Source organism: Oncorhynchus mykiss, chromosome 1 (assembly GCF_057628025.1).
Source record: "Oncorhynchus mykiss isolate SJ-2025 chromosome 1, ASM5762802v1, whole genome shotgun sequence".
Taxonomy (NCBI): domain Eukaryota; kingdom Metazoa; phylum Chordata; class Actinopteri; order Salmoniformes; family Salmonidae; genus Oncorhynchus; species Oncorhynchus mykiss.
The window spans coordinates 64,394,569-64,411,763 of NC_143022.1; the positions used below are offsets into that span (position 1 = coordinate 64,394,569).

At 41.0% G+C, this 17,195-nt stretch overlaps 1 protein-coding gene across 3 annotated transcripts in view; it reads right to left on the reverse strand.

Moving 5' to 3' along the window:
* Positions 1-13,687: 13,687 nt before the first annotated feature.
* Positions 13,688-17,195, reverse strand: part of abcc2 (ATP binding cassette subfamily C member 2) — a 65,940-nt gene continuing 62,432 nt past the window's right edge. For 2 of the 3 annotated variants that reach the window (XM_021604527.3, XM_090231754.1), the window contains 2 exons: positions 15,506-15,700; positions 13,688-14,923 (listed from right to left, as the gene is read on the reverse strand). In XM_021604527.3, the coding sequence (XP_021460202.3) occupies positions 14,764-14,923; positions 15,506-15,700 (355 nt within the window). In that variant the 3' untranslated portion in view covers positions 13,688-14,763. 3 annotated transcript variants of the gene reach the window in all.

Here is a 17,195-nt window from a genome sequence, read left to right on the forward strand (position 1 = left end):
TTTGGAAAGGCACACACCTGTATATATAAGGTCCCATAGTTGACAGTGCACGTTAGAGCAAAAACCAAGCCATGAGGTTGATGGAGCTCCAAGAGAGGATTGTGTCGAGGCACAGATCTGGGGAAGGGTTCCAAAACAATTCTGCAACATTGAAGGTCCCCAAGAACACAGTGGCCTCCATCATTCTTAAATGGAAGAAGTTTGGAAGCACCAAGACTTTTCCTAGAGCTGGCTGCCCGGCCAAACTGGGCAATGGAGGGAGGTGACCAAGAACCCAATGGTCACTATTTCAGAGCTCCAGAGTTCCTATGTGGAGATGGGAGAGCCTTCCAGAAGAACCACCTGCAGCATTGCACCAATCAGGCCTTTATGGTAGAGTGGCAAGACAGAAGCCACTCCTCAGTAAAAGGCACATGACTGCCTGCTTGGAGTTTGCCAAGAGGTACCTAAAGGATTCCCAGACCATGAGAAACAAGATTCTCTGTTCTGATGAAAACAAGATTGAATTCTTTGGTCTGAATGCCTCATCACGTCTGGAGGAACCCTGGCACCATCCCTATAGTGAAACATGACAGCATCATGCTGTGGGGATGTTTTTCAGTGGCAGGGACTGGGAAACTAGTCAGGATCAAGGGAAAAAATGAACGGCGCTGTTCTGTGAAGGGAGTAGTACACAGCGTTGTATGAGATCTTCTGTTTCTTGGTAATTTATCGCATGGAATAGCCTTCATTTCTCAGAACAAGAATATGCTGACAAGTTTCAGAAGAAAGGTCTTTGTTCCTGGCCATTTTGAGCCTGTAATCGAACCCACAAATGATGATGCTCCAGATACTCAACTAGTCTTAAGAAGGCCAGTTTTATTGCTTCTTTAATCAAGTTCAGTTTAATGACTCCAACCTAAGTATATGTAAACTTCCGACTTCAACTGTATATATGTAAACTTCCAACTTCACCTGTATGTAACCTACATATAAGTGTACATATACTTAGGTTGGAGTCATTAAAACTTGTTTTAAAAACTTGATTAAAGAAGCAATAAAACTGGCCTTCATAATTCCAGTAGGTCTGAAGTTAACATACACTAAGTTGACTGTGCCTTTAAACAGCTTGGAAAATTCCAGAAAATTATGTCATGGCTTTAGAATCTTCTGATAGGCCAATTGACATCATTTGAGTCAATTGGAGGTGTACCTGTGGATTTATTTCAAGGCCAACTTTCAAACTCGGTGCCACTTTGCTTGACATCATGGGGAAATCAAAAGAAATCAGCCAAGACCTCAGAAAAAAATGTGTAATCCTTGGGAGTAATTTCCAAATGCCTGAAGGTACCACGTTCATCTGTACAAACAATAGTATGCAAGTATAAACACCATGGGACCACGCAGCCATCATACCACTCAGGAAGGAGACGTGTTCTGTCTCCTAGAGATGAACGTACTTTGGTGCGAAAAGTGCAAATCAATCCCAGAACATCAGCCACAAATGACCTTGAAGATGCTGGAGGAAACAGGTACAAAAGTATCTACAGTGTATATCCACAGTAAAACGAGTCCTATATCGACATAACCTGAAAGGCGTCTCAGCAAGGAAGAAGCCACTGCTCCATAACCGCCATAAAAAAGCCAGACTACGGTTTGCAACTGCACATGGGGACAAAGATCGTACTTTTTGGAGAAATGTCCTCTGGTCTGATGAAACAAAAATAGAACTGTTTGGCCATAATGACCATCGTTATGTTTGGAGGAAAAGGGGGGATGCTTGCAAGCCGAAGAACACCATCCCAACCGTGAAGCAGGGGGGTGGCAGCATCATGTTGTGGGGTGCTTTGCTGCAGGAGGGGCTGGAAAGGAAAATGATGTGGATATATTGAAGCAACATCTCAAGACATCAGTCAGGAAATTCAAGCTTGGTCGCAAATGGGTCTTCCAAATGGACAATGAGCATACTTCCAAAGTTGTGACAAAAAGGCGTAAGGACAACAAAGTCAAGGTATTGGAGTGGCCATCACAATCCTATAGAAAATGTGTGGGCAGAACTGAAAAAGTGTGTGCGAGCAAGGAGGCCTACAAACCTGTCTCAGTTACACTAGCTCTGTCGGAGGAATGGGCCAAAATTCACCCAACTTATTGTGGGAAGCTTGTGGAAGGCTACCCAAAATGTTTGACCCAAGCTAAACAATTCAAAGGCAATGCTACCAAATACTAATTGAGTGTATGTGAACGTCTGTCCCACTGGGAATGTGATGGAAGAAGCAAAAGCTGAAATAACTCATTCTCTCTCCTATTATTTCACATTCCTGAAATAAGGTGGTGATCCTAACTGACCTAAAACAGGGAATGTTTACTCGGATTAAATGTCAAGAATAAAATTTAAACTGAGTTTAAATGTATTTGTCTAAGGTGTATGTAAACTTCCAACTTCAACTGTATATACACACTTATATATACACACATATATATGTTGACTTGTACGTACCAGTCAAAAGTTTGGACACCTACTCATTCAAGGGTTTTCTTTATTTTTACTATTTTCTACATTGTAGAATAATAGTGAAGACATCAAAACTATGAAATAACACATATGGAACCATGTAGTAACCAAGAAAGTGTTAAACAAATCAAAATGTATTTTAGATTTTAGATTCATCAAAGTAGCCACCCTTTGCATTGAGGACAGCTATGCACACTCTTCGGATTCTCTCAACCAGCTTCATAAGGTAGTCAGTCACCTGGTATGCATTTCAATTAACAGGTGTGCCATGTTAAAAGTGTTTTGGTATTTATTTCCTTCTTAATGTGTTTGTGCCAATAATTTGTGTGGTAACAAGTTAGGGGTGGTATACAGAAGATAGTCCTATTTGGTAAAGACCAAGTCCATATTATGGTAAAAACAGCTTAAATAAGCAAAGATAAATGACAGTCCATCATTACTTTAAGACATGAAGGTCAGGCAATCTGTAAAATTTCAAGAACTTGACATTTTCTTCAAGAGCAGTCACAAAAACGAAGTGCTATGATGAAACTGGCTCTCATGAGTACTGCCACAGGAAAGGTAGACCCAGAGTTACCTCTGATCCAGAGGATACATTCCTTAGAGTTAAACTGCACCTCAGATTGCAGCCCAAATAAATGCTTCACAGAATTCAAGTAGCAGACACATCTCAACATCAACTGTTCAGAGGAAACTGTGTGAATCAGGCCTTCATGGTTGAATTGCTGCACAGAAAGCACTACTAAAGGACACCAATAAGAAGAACAGACTTGCATGCGCCAAGACACACGAGCACCACGTGGTATTTGTACGCGAAGGGCAATTTACTGTATCTGCGCATTGTGCCTTTTCCTTTTCATTGATGATTACATTTTGTGATTGTACTTCGACTCACATTGGTTGAGCACCCTCCACTTCTTTCCATTATCAATCTTTATTTACAGACATTGTAGTAAACTACAGTCTAATCATAATTAAGTTAATTTAATATTTAAATTAACTTCCACGTGATTCTCCGCCTATGTAGGAAGCCTACTCTATTTCAAAGAGACCAAATGTAATGAACTCTCACAACCAACTAAAAGAGGTAGGCTACTGAAGTGGAAGCAGGAAATTCTGAATGTGTGTATAATGTGAAAACAAAATGTGTTTTTAATACAACAGGTAGGCTAATACAATGCAGAAAGCGGACCATTTCCAAATAATCTGTCGTCGTCTGTCTGACAGCATGCTCCCGCCAGCAGACAGTGGCACAGACCGTGCAGCAATGATCTCGTTAAGGACCTGTAGGTTGCGCAGTCATCCAGCGGGAATGCAGCCCTCTAGTGCACAGTCAGTACGCAACACTTTGCTCACCGTCATTGTAAAAAATAATTTGTTCTTAACTGGCTTGCCTAGTTAAATAAAGGTTAAAGAAAAATAAAGAAAATAAAATAATGTCTTAGCAAGATTAGATGGTGACAGGGGTCCCGGCAGGGTCAGACAGCCAGGGAAGACCAGTCTACAGAGCTCAGGTGGTCTACAGAGCTCAGAGCTCTGATGAGACTAAATTTTAGATTTTTGGTTCCAACCGCGTGCCTTTGAAAGATGCAGAGTGGGTGAATGGAGGGTCCCTGCATATGTGGTTCCCATCGTGAAGCACGGAGGAGGAGATGTGATGATGTGGGGGTGATTTTCTGGTGACACTCATTGATTTATTTAGAATTCAAGGCACACTTAATCAGCATGGCTACCACATCATTCTGTAGCGATACGCCGTTCCATCTGGTTTTCGTTTAGTGGGACTATCATTTGTTTTCCAACAGGACAATGTCCCAAAACACACCTCCAGGCTGTGTAAGAAGGAGAGTGATGGAATGCTGCATCAGATGACCTCAACCCAATTGAGATGGTTTGGGATGAGTTGGACCACAGAGCGAAGGAAAAGCAGCCAACAAGTGCTCCACATATATGGGAACTCCAAGACTGTTGGATAAGCATTCCTCATGAAGCTGGTTAAGAGAATGCCAAGAGTGTGCAAAGCTGTCATTAAGGCAAATAGTGGCTACTTTAAAGATATTTATTGATTTGTTGAACTGTTTTTGTTACTAAATGATTTGTGTTTTTTCATAGTTTGGATGTCCACTATTATTCAACAATGCAGAAAATAGTAAAAATAAAGAAAAGCCCTGGAATGAGTAGGCGTGTCCAAACCTTTGACTTGTACTGTAAGTATTCAGACCCTTTACTCAATCTTTGTTGAAGCGACTTTGGCAGCGATTACAGCATCAATTCTTCTTTGATGTCACACTACAAGCTTGGCACACCTGTATTTGGGGAGTTTCTCCCATTCTTCTCTGCAAACTCTGTCAGGTTGGATGGGGAGCATCGCTGCACAGCTATTTTCAAGTCTCTCCAGAGATGTTTACGTCGAAGCTCTGACTGGGCCCCTCAAGGACATTTAGAGACTTGTCCCGAAGCCATTCCTGCGTTGTCTTGGCTGTGTGCTTAGAGTCGTTGTCCTGTTGGAAGGTAAACCTTCATCCCAGTCTGAGGTCCTGAGCGCGTTTTCAGCAGGGAGCTCCCTTTATTTGCACCGTTCATCTTTCCCTCGATCCTGACTAGTCTCCCAGTCCCTGCCGCTAAAAAACATCCCCACAGCAAGATGCTGCCACCATCATGCTTCACCTTAGGGATGGTGCCAGGTTTCCTCCAGACGTGACGCTTGGCATTTAGGCCAAGACTTAAATCTTGGTTTCATCAGACCAGATAGTCTTGTTTCTAATGATTTGAGAGTCCTTTAGGTGCGTTTTGGCAAACTCCAAGCAGACTGTCATGTGCCTTTTACTGAGGAGTGGCTTCCGTCTGGCCGCTCTGCCATAAAGGCCTGATTGGTAGAGTGCTGCAGAGATGGTTGTCTTTCTGGAAGGTTCTCCCATATCCACAGACGAACTCTGGAGCTCTGTCAGAGTGACCATTGGGTTCTTGTTCACCTCCCTGACCAAGGCCCTTCTCCCCCGATTGCTCAGTTTGGCTGGGCGGCCAGCTCTAGGAAGAGTCTTGGTGGTTCCAAACTTCTTCCATTTAAGAATGATGGAGGCTACTGTGTTCTTGGGGACCTTCAATGCTGCAGAAATGTTTTGGTACCCTTCCCCAGATCTGTGCCTCCACACAATCCTGTCTCGGAGCTCTACAGATAATTCCTTCGACCTCATTGCTTGGTTTTTGCTCTGACATGCACTGTCAACTGTGGGACCTTATATAGACAGGTATGTGCCTTTCCAAATCATGTCCAATCAATTGAATTTACCACAGGTGGACTCCAATCAAGCTATTGAAACATCTCAAGGAACATCAATGGAAACAGGATGCGCCTGAGATCAATTTAGTCTCATTGCAAAGGGTCTGAAAACGTACGTAAATATGGTATTTTAGTCTTTTATTTTTAATACATTTAAAAAACATTCTAAAAACCTGTTTTTCGCTTTGCCATTATGGGGTATTGTGTGTAGATTGATGAGGACAATACTTTTTTAAATACATTTTTAGAAAAGGCTGTAATGTTTTTTTTAAAAAGGAAGGGGTCTGAATACTTTCCAAATGCATTGTAAAAGGTAAGTATGACTCAGATAACCATTTAGACTCTAACCTTTTCTATAAATCATGTGCTTGTGTACACATACATGTTTAAGACAACAAAGAAAAAAGAGACAGTTGTCACATGTCTTCTTCGAGTGTTGTTGAGGGGACGGGAGACACAAAGCGCTGTGCTCCCTCTCCGCCTGCAGATGGCAGCAGGCATAAATAATTCCCAACTGAAATCCTTGGAGGACTCAGACTAAAATAATAGTGGATTAAAACCATAAACAGTCATTGATTACAACAATATCCAAGCCATGTTTTATAAATACAATGTGATCCCATAATCTTATTGGCAGCCTCAACTATAGTGTTTGAATATAAACATTCAAACTTAGATCCAGTAGGTTTCTGTGCGTTTTCAAAACTTGTTTTTCTGAAATGATAAACCTGCAATAGTCTACGCCATCTCAATCTAATCTCCAAATGAGATGGCAAGTATTATTTTATCAATTAGAGAAAAAATCTGCCCTACTATAAGTGAGATTTATGTATTGATTTGAAATATATGCAAAGTAAAAAGTAAAATGTTTCTGAAATTTCAGGGCAATAAAATGCATAAAAAAATTATAATAATCTGAGTACATTTGAAAAATGTAGCCCCATCAGCAATTTAAACTGCGCCCTTAGTCACTTTATCCTGGAGCCAGGTATGACACAATACTAGACTACTACTTTCAGTTTTTTGCATTCATTTGGTAAGGGCTGCATTTAATAGAGTAATTGCCCATCTAAACGCCATTGCTGTCCATTGTGCTGATACCGTGCTGCAGAGATAGGCTACAGATTTCAAAAGCAATCAACGATCCCGGTGTCTCGCCGTGTGTGCCACTGCCAAACAGGTGTTAGATAAAAAATGTTCTTCCTATATTATTATTATTATTACTAAGTACTATAGTAGCCTATATAAGTAAGAGACAGCCAGTCATGCCTTAAAATACAATCAATCTTTTTACTTTGAAAATAAAATAACAAATTCAATTTTCTGGCTAATTAGGCCATGGCCTAAGTGTTAAAACAACAGAAGAGAACACAACAGAAGAACACGTCAATAAAATAACAGACAAAGTCTTGAATAAATCAATAAATGCTATGGATATTATTAGGCTACTATAGCCTAAGCATTAAGGCAACCGGACAGAACACTATAGAAGAACGCATAAATAAATAGTCTTGAATAATTAAATAATAAATACATGTTCTGGATATAATCAGCTTTTTTTTAATACATCAAAACACAACAGAAGAACACATACTGTATTTTAGGAGAAGTCCTGGTGGTCATCTCTTGCCGCTAGCAAGCTGAAGTCAAATTGAAATTGAATAACTGATATAAATAATTGAATATTAAAACTACATTAACTAACTTACTGAAAATGTAACAATTGTCAGAAGAAGTAGGCTACTAGGACATGTAGACCTCTGCGTTTAAGTTTACTTCAAATGAATTGTCTACTTGCATAAAGTAGGATCTTCTACATATTATCGCATAGAAACAGGATCCACAGTGGAGGGTTTCAGCATTGTTCTCCTCTGGTCGATGGTTCAGCCTGCCATGCTTCCTCTACACTTGACGTGGCCAGTTGATTCTCTACTTGTTTCAACAACCACTTCAAATAACTTCCACACATCTGACTTCTCTTCCCGACCATCCAGTATACTTTCCCATGTGGCAAGTTTCTTTTTAATATCCTCCGCATCCATTTTGCTGTCACATCTGTGATAATGGTATAATGGAGTTGTTGTAACAAATGTATTGCTGTGATATATGATTGGCTATCGTACGTTCAGACCCTACCCTATTGGTCAGTCACAGGTGTATGCATGTGTCACGTGAAAAAAGCTTTTTTTGCAGTCTCAACCAGGGGCGACCCGTCACTGTTTTGAACCCCACGTTTTTAGCTAAAAAAATAAAATAAAAACATCATGCTTTCAAAATCTTAGCTAGCAGTCATGATCTTGAATCAAGTCCTTTTTAATCCTTGTCAAGGACAACAACCACCCGAGCCACTGCCTGTTCAAACCCCGCTACAATCAGGAAGGTGAGGTCAGTACAGGTGCATCAAAGCTGGGACTGAGAGACTGAAAAACAGCTTCTGTCTCAAGGCCATCAGACTGTTAAGCAGCCATCACTAACACAGAGAGGCTGCTGCCTACATACCGACTTGAAATCATTGGCCACTTTAATAAATGGATCACTAGTCACTTTAATTAATAATGCCTCTTTAATAATGGTTACATATCTTGCATTACTCATCTCATATGTATATACTGTATTTTATACCATCTATTGCATCTTGCCTATGCTGCTCTTTCATTGCTCAACCATATATTTATACAGTATGTATATATTCTTATTCCATTCATTTACTTAGATTTGTTTGTATTAGGTAGTTGTTGTGGAACTGTTAGATTACATGTTAGATATTGCTGCACTGTCAGAACTAGAGGCACATGCAATAACATCTGCTAACCATGTGTATGTGACCAATACAATTTGATTTGATTTGATTATCGTGCTCATCGGCCATTGGACATAAACATTGCACAACAAGTTAGAAATCGCAAATTCAACAATGAGTGGTTTGGAAGGAATCAGTGGCTAACTGCAAGCATTGCAAATCAATCACTAGCCTGCTATTCAGTGGAGTGTGTGTGTGGTCCCAATTCTGGGTTTAAGGGTTTATTTTCAAGCCTTAAAATGATAAACATTCAACATTGGTCAGGCTGTCAATCCAGCATGATTTATGTTGCGCTCAAAGCAACTGTTAACTAGGAAATCTGACTTCTGTGAGTTCAAGACAACTGAGAACTTGGGAAAAATGAGCTCCGACTGAAAAAATATGTTTTGACCGGTAATCCAACTCGGAATTGTAAATCGGGAACTCGGGCCTCTTTCTAGAGCTACGACCTGAAGATCACTGACGTCATCATGATTCAACCTTGTTTTCTCCCGAGTTCCCAGTTGTCTTGAAAGCCCCATAAATCCAGAGCATGCCAGAGTTTGATGACAAAATTTGCCCATGAAGGATTGCCACGCCACCTTCCTGTTCAAGTGAGCACAGCAAAACAAGGTGAGTACAAAAATGTATTGTACACTGCTGCACAAATGATGTAATATGCCAGGGAGGTATGTATACTGTAGCTAAGAAAGTAATGCTAAGTGTGTGTTGCGCAGTAAACTGTTAGTAGCAACGAGGGTGCAGAAGGGGGCATAGCCCCCTTAGTTGGAATATCAGTGTTGTATCCCTATTCTGTCCCACAATCTGCCCACTCCGTCATGCCACACCGATTTGTTGTGTATGTATAATAATTCAGAACATCATTAATATTTGACCAGGTAATGAGACATTAACAGACATTCAGAGACATGACTTTTTAAGTTTCAGAAGTTTGAGGGATTTATAAAATTGTAATAGTTCAATGAAAATAACAAAAAAAATCCCACCCCATTTACATTTGTACATATACTATTTGGCCAATAATGTTAATAAAATCGTTATGATGGGAATTACAAGGATAAGCATAATGTCATTTAACATCTTCAAAGGTAAACATAGGTAATTCTGGAGATTTTATACACAACCAATCATGAATTTCAATCCATGGTCAACGAAAATGGCGGCATGAAAAAAATTAACGCTCTGTAGATTCTGAATCAGAGGAAGCCTTCCATGCATCATACGTACACCATGCACATTTTAGCAGTTGACCTTCACAGTTGAAGGGCGGGGTCAATTTGACCAAGCAAACGGCAAAGGGTAGTGAGTCGTACTCTGAAAGAATATGCGGTCGAAACAACAATGGGCCAGCAAGGAGAGGATAATGAGAGGGAGTGTGAAATATCTTTTTTCAGCACTCTGGATGCTGGACTAGGAGAAATGTCAGAAAGATTTAACGAACGAAACAGCCAACTTGTTGAGGCCCTGTGTGCCTTGCACCCAGAGAATGAAACCTTTATGGATGTGGATAAAATGAAACCACTGCCAGACTTCGTGGAAACGGAGTTTACTGTCGCATGCCAGTTTCTGCAGACTGAAATCGCCTAATCTGGAGAAGAAAAATGGACTAACGTCATGTAGAGCATTTTGGACAGATACCCCAGTCCTCTAACAGCTATGCCTACTTTGATGATGGCATTGGAGCTGGGATTAACATTTGGAGCATCCACAGCAATTTGCGATAACTATTTTTCAACATTGAAAAATGTATTCCGTAAGCACAGACGGAGCATGTTGCACAGGAGGAAAGGGCAGCTGATTCAACTGACATTTGAGAGGGATCTTACAAGCAAATTCCGTAGGGAGTGGAACGAGAGACTTCTGAGGAGGTTCAATACAGCATCAAGGCGGCTGCAAATCTTTTGAATCTGGGTAAAAACAGGCAGCCTGGCTGGGCTTTTATTATTCTGTTGTTTGCTAGGTTTTGACTTGGTGGTGCACATGTAGCCTATAACCTGTTTTAGAGAAATGTAACCATCGAATAATGTAAGAGCTTTCATTGTCTGCTTAAACGCTCCCTTTATTTATCCTACCATTCTGACTTGGTGTACAGGGAAGAACGGCCCATGTTCTGAATTGTGACGCTGTGCATTTGAAAAGTGCTGAACAAATAGTTATATTGACTACGTCCGTCCTAGCTCGCTCGTTAATGTCTTAATCTAAATTACGGATTGCCTCTAATCCGCTTGTCGTCCCCTTATGCCATAGTTTGTACATCTCAATTGACAGCAGAAACCACATTTGTTTCAGCAAGTCAGCCATATCAGGTATGTTTTTTCAGGAAATAAGTCAGTAAATAAGACTGAATGAACTGTTTCGTTGCCAGACAAGGCTCCACTGCTAGCCAGGAGTAGCAGTGGTAAGGTGTTGGGACTGCTGTTGGGACTCTGCTGTTGGGACAGCTTTATGTTGGCCCTAACAGTTTGTGGGCACCGTTTGTCACCGTTATAGTGCAATTAATGTATTGTTTAGTGTTGTGTTGTTTTGTGTAGTGACTTGCTGGCATGCATCACCAACATTTTTTTTTAGTTTGCCCCACCAAGATTTACATACTAAAATCGCCACTGGTCTCATTAAATTAGGGATTTTGGTGACATAACTTTTTAGTCCGAACCCAGTCCGAATCAATTCTTAAAACACAGGTCCCATCGGGCCCTGTCAGGTTGCGCCTGGAACTGAGAATGCTACCGAGAACCACCCACCAGTTCCAGCTAAATGTCAGTCAGCACCGTGGATAGTGCTATCACTGTCAGCATCAGCAGCGCCTGCGCTGCATAGCAACCTGCCAATCGAACGGACGAACAGTCGGCTTGGCTGGCAATCCTAGATTTGTGTTGGTACTATATTCTCATGGAGGGATGAAATAGTATGAATACATTTATCAAAATTACGTTTTTTTATGACAATGTGTCACTCATTGTTTTCATTCGTAACCTCTTGTAGAAAAGTAATTGGGCACTCAAGGTTGTGTAATACAACTTTTTTAACACTGCAGTGGTGCTCTACGGTAACTATGTACAGGGGCGCAACTTCCACTGGGGATGGGGAGAGGGGTCATGTCCCCCCACATTCTGAAACAATACTGCATTTTTTCCCCTCCAGTTTTATTTGTTGCAATGTGATACAAAAAAACTGTGTGTTTTAAGACCATGCAGAGGCCTCTGAGCGGTTAGGTAGGCTGTTTGGAGTATTCAACCGGCTGGATTTAGTACAGGGCAGAAACCACAGAGCGGCTGACAGGCTGTGTGAAGGCAAAGCTTCTGGAAGCAGAGTTGCCATGTCCACGGTTTTCCGGCAAAAATTGGGCTACTTTGAAAACGATGTTGCTGGTGAAAATGTATTGGTCATGGGTTGTGGGTTTTTGTGCTATTTCTCAATTGCATCGCGGCCATCATGGCAATTAATTTTAAATATATACAGTACCAGTCAAAAGTTTGGACACACCTACTCATTCAAGGGTTGTTCTTTATTGAAATGTTTTATGTTGTAGAATAACTGTGAAGACATCAAAACTATTAAATAACACATATGGAATCATGTAGACCAAAAAAGTGTTAAACAAATCCAAATATATTTTATATTTGAGATCCTTTGCCTTGATGACAGCTTTGCACACTCTTCGCATTCTCGCAACCAGCTTCATGAGGTAGTTACCTGGAATGCATTTCAATTAACAGGTGTGCCTTGTTAAAAGTTAATTTGTGGAATTTCTTTCCTTCTTAATACATTTGAGCCAATCAGTTGTGTAGTGACAAGGTAGGGTTGGTATACAGAAGATCTGGTAAAAGACCAAATAAGCAAAGAAAAATTACAGTCCATCATTACAGTCCATCATTACTTACCCAGGACAAGTGCAGTCACAAAAACCATAAGCGCTACGATGAAACTGGCTCTCATGAGGACCGCCACAGGAAAGGAAGACTCTGCTGCAGAGGATGAGTTCATTAGAGTTAACTGCACCTCAGATTCCAGCACAAATAATTGCTTCACAGAGTTCAAGTAACAGACACATTTCAACATAAACTGCTCAGAATAGACTGCGTTAATCAGGCCTTCATGGTCAAATTGCTGTAAAGAGACCACTACTTAAGGACACCAATAATAAGAAGAGACTTGTTTGGGACAAGAAACGTGAGCAATGGACATTAGACATTAGAGTCCAAATTTGAGATTTTTGGTTCCAACCGCCATGACTTTGTGAGACGCAGAGTAGGTGTATGGATGATGTCCCCATGTGTGGTTCAAATCGTGAAGCATGGAGGAGGAGGTGTGATGGTGGAGGGGATGCTTTGCTGGGGACACTAAGTGATTTATTTAGAATTCAAGGAATTCCACAGCATTCTGCAGCGATACGTCATCCCATCTGGTTTGCACTTATGGGACTATCATTTGTTTTTCAACAGGACAATGACCCACCACACCTCCAGGCTGTGTAAGGGCTATTTGACCAAGAAGGAGAGTGATGGAGTGCTGCATCAGATAACCTGGCCTTCCACAATCACCCGACCTCAACCCAATTGAGATGGTCTGTGATGAGTTGGACCGCAGGGTGGCTACTTTGAAGAATTTGTTTAAAACTTGTTTGGTTACTACATGATTCCATATGTGTTATTTTATAGTGTGGATGTATTCACTATTATTCTACAATGTAGAAAATAGTAAAAAATAAACAAAAACCCTGAGTAGGTGTGTCCAAACTTTTGACTGTTACTGTATTTCACTGTGACCTGCTGCTGCTGACTATCAGTGTCACGGATCCCTCTGGAACTTTCATTGCGCACACCTGGCCCCTATTCCTGTTTTACCATTTATGTTTTTCAATGCATCCCTAAGGGCTATAGTAGTCAAGGCCAAATTCAATATTTCATCCCAAAAAAATATAAACAATTTATCACTAAATGAGTCCTAAAATTCTAAATGTAAAAAAAACTAGACGATCCATGGTATGACCTGAAAAAAATTCCATATGTCAGCTTAGAACATGCTCAATAAACTCTCACACAATCTACATTACTTTCACATTTGATTCACCATTTCCTTTTTCATTGCAGATATGAAATCAGATGTTACATTTAAATGTATGGCAAATTTGATTTATTTTCAGGACGTGAAATATTTCAAATCGGGCAGATTAAATATTTTTCTAATATATGAATACATTTCACATGCATTTCCAGATGCATATTAAAATACATAATAAAATAATATTGACAGCAGTTTTGAGATTATGATAAGGTTAGAAAGCATCACAAAAATATTTCAGGCATTTCTAAGCTGTGTCCTTCAAAAACCATGGGGACATTTTACATGTTGATCATGTTAGTGTTAATAATGGCCCGCATATTTCCCAGCTTTTTCTACCTTTTCATGACCTTATGGCTGTTCACACAGCCACCCTAAGAAACCAATTCAGATTTCTTTCAATATGCAATCTTTTTCGGACTTCTCACAGTTTTACATGGCTGCATTTACACAGCAGCCCCATTCGGATCTTTTTTTCAGTAATTGGTCTTTTGAAGGTTGGTTTGATTCATACGGTCACATTGTGAAGTTAAATGGTTTTAGCTATAAATGTTTGTTTTTTTAACTATGTCTATACTAAAGAGCAGTTCCATTGTTTTGGGGACTCGTTTTACAATGTAAGAGTGAATTCCTTAAGGTATGATATTTATTTTGATTGATCTTCAAAACTAAATCACATATTATATTATCATTTTTGTAAATCAATCAATATTTTTTTACCAAAGTCAAGTTTGACACCTTCACTGCTTATACAACGTTCTTAATCAAACCAACCTTCATTGAAATACACCTCACAGATCAAACAGTCTTTATATCAATAACAGGCTGCAAAAATGTGTATAAAATCAGTCAGAAATAAACACATGAGAAAAATAACATTTGGCATGCATCTTTATCACAAAGAAGTAGTCTTTTTGAGATGGTATAATATTTCTCAATAGCCCATATTCAACTTAAGCTTCATAAAGTTACCCGGATAACTTGTTGATACTGCTTTGTAATATACCCCTCCGGTAAGTTATTGAGAACTCATTCTCTATTTTACAATCAACACCAGGGACTAGCATCCCCTCTGCAGTTAAGGCATGATTCTGCCCTCTCTGAGACCAACTGTACAACAAGTCCCAAGTCTCAGAGAGCTGTGCTATCCAATGCAGTGCTGTCCAGAGCAGTGCTGTCCACTGTAGTGATCCCAGCATCCCTTGCCATGGAATAGAAGTGACCCTGTTTGTTGAAGAGAGTGCTGGGAGAGTCAAACTCCACGATCTTCCCAGCATCCAACACCATCACCCTGAACGTGTTAGAGAGAGAGAGGGATGGAGGAAGAGGGAGCGGGAGACGAGGGAGGAAAGGATGAGTGAGAGTCAACTGTTTCAGAGTTTCAGTTGCCATGCAATCAAGATCTGTGAGAAAACTCTTGTCATAAAGTTTGTGTGTGTGTGTGTGTGTGTGTGTGTGTGTGTGTGTGTGTGTGTGTGTGTGTGTGTGTGTGTGTGTGTGTGTGTGTGTGTGTGTGTGTGTGTGTGTGTGTGTGTGTGTGTGTGTGTGTGTGCGTCTAAGTACACAGTAAATCAAGGATAGTTGAAATCACAGTGTTAAAAGAATGAAGGTTAAATTGACTCTACTAGAAGTTATCTTCGCCCTCAAGAGAGTGATACACTCCCTGGAGTTAGTGTTGATAACTGGAGTTGATTGGGACAGATTATTTATAAAGCAATTTAATGTCATTTTAACTCCAAAAATATCAGCACCATGACCAGAGTAGTTTTAACACAAAATGGGGATGGGACCATATAAACCCCAACATATAAACCCCAACACATTTGACACCATAGGAGTGACTATACTGTGTATATATATGCATGTGTGTTACCTGCTACTGTCCAGGATGCTGTGGAGTCTGTGTGCGATGGTGAGTACAGTGCAATGGGAGAACTCTCGTCGTATGGTTTTCTGGATCAGGCTGTCTGTCTCTAGGTCCACAGCAGCTGTAGCCTCGTCCAGAATCAGAATACGAGACTTCCTCAGCAGGGCACGGGCCAGACACAACAACTGTCTCTGACCAATACTGTAATGGAAACATGTACAACCTGTCAAAGTACACCAAAAGTACACCTGCTCGTCAAACATCTCATTCCAAAGTCATGGCAATAATATGGAGTTGGTCCCCCCTTTGCTGCTATAAAAGCCTCCACTCATCTAGTGAGTTGTTAGAACATTGCTGCAGGGACTTGCTTCCATTCAGCCACAAGAGCACTAGTGAGGCCTCCCGGGTGGCGCAGTGGTTAAGGGTGGTACTGCAGCACCAGCTGTGCCATCAGAGTCTCTGGGTTCGCGCCCAGGCTCTGTCGTAACTGGCCGCGACCGGGAGGTCCGTGTGGCGATGCACAATTGGCCTAGCGTCGTCCGGGTTAGGGAGGGATTGGTCAGTAGGGATGTCCTTGTCTCATCGCGCACCAGCGACTCCTGTGGCGGGCCGGGCGCAGTGCACGCTAACCAAGGTCGCCAGGTGCACAGTGTTTCCTCCGACACATTGGTGCGGCTGGCTTCCGGGTTGGATGCGCACTGTGTTAAGAAGCAGTGCGGCTTGGTTGGGTTGTGTATCGGAGGACACATGACTTTCAACCTTCGTCACTCCCGAGCCCGTATGGGAGTTGTAGCGATGAGACAAGATAGTAGTTACTACAACAATCTGATACCACGAAATTGGGGAGAAAAAGGGGTAAAAAAAGCACTAGTGAGGCCAGGAACTGATGTTGGGCGATTAGGCCTGGCTTGCAGTCGGGATTACAATTCATCCCAAACGGTGCTGGTTGGGGTTGAGGTCGGGGCTCTATGCAGGAGTCAAGTTCTTCCACACCGACCTTGACAAACCATTATAGACCTCGCTTTGTGCATGGTTGCATTGTCATGCTGAAACAGGAAAGGGCCTTCCCCAAACTTTTGCCACAAAGTTGGAAGCACAGAATCATCTAAAATGTCAAATCAAATCAAATCAAATTGTATTTGTCACATACACATGGTTAGCAGATGTTAATGCGAGTGTAGCGAAATGCTTGTGCTTCTTGTTCCGACAATGCAGTAACAACCAACAAGTAATCTAACTAACAATTCCAAAACTACTGTCTTATACACAGTGTAAGGGGATAAAGAATATGTACATAAGGATATATGAATGAGTGATGGTACAGAGCAGCATAGGCAGGATACAGTAGATGGTATCGAGTACAGTATATACATGAGGTGAGTATGTAAACAAAGTGGCATAGTTAAAGTGGCTAGTGATACATGTGTTACATAAGGATGCAGTCGATGATATAGAGTACAGTATATACGTATGCATATGAGATGAATAATGTAGGGTAAGTAACATTATATTAGGTAGCATTGTTTAAAGTGGCTAGTGATATATTTACATAATTTCCCATCAATTCCCATTATTAAAGTGGCTGGAGTTGAGTCAGTGTCAGTGTCAGTGTGTTGGCAGCAGCCACTCAATGTTAGTGGTGGCTGTTTAACAGTCTGATGGCCTTGAGATAGAAGCTGTTTTTCAGTCTCTCGGT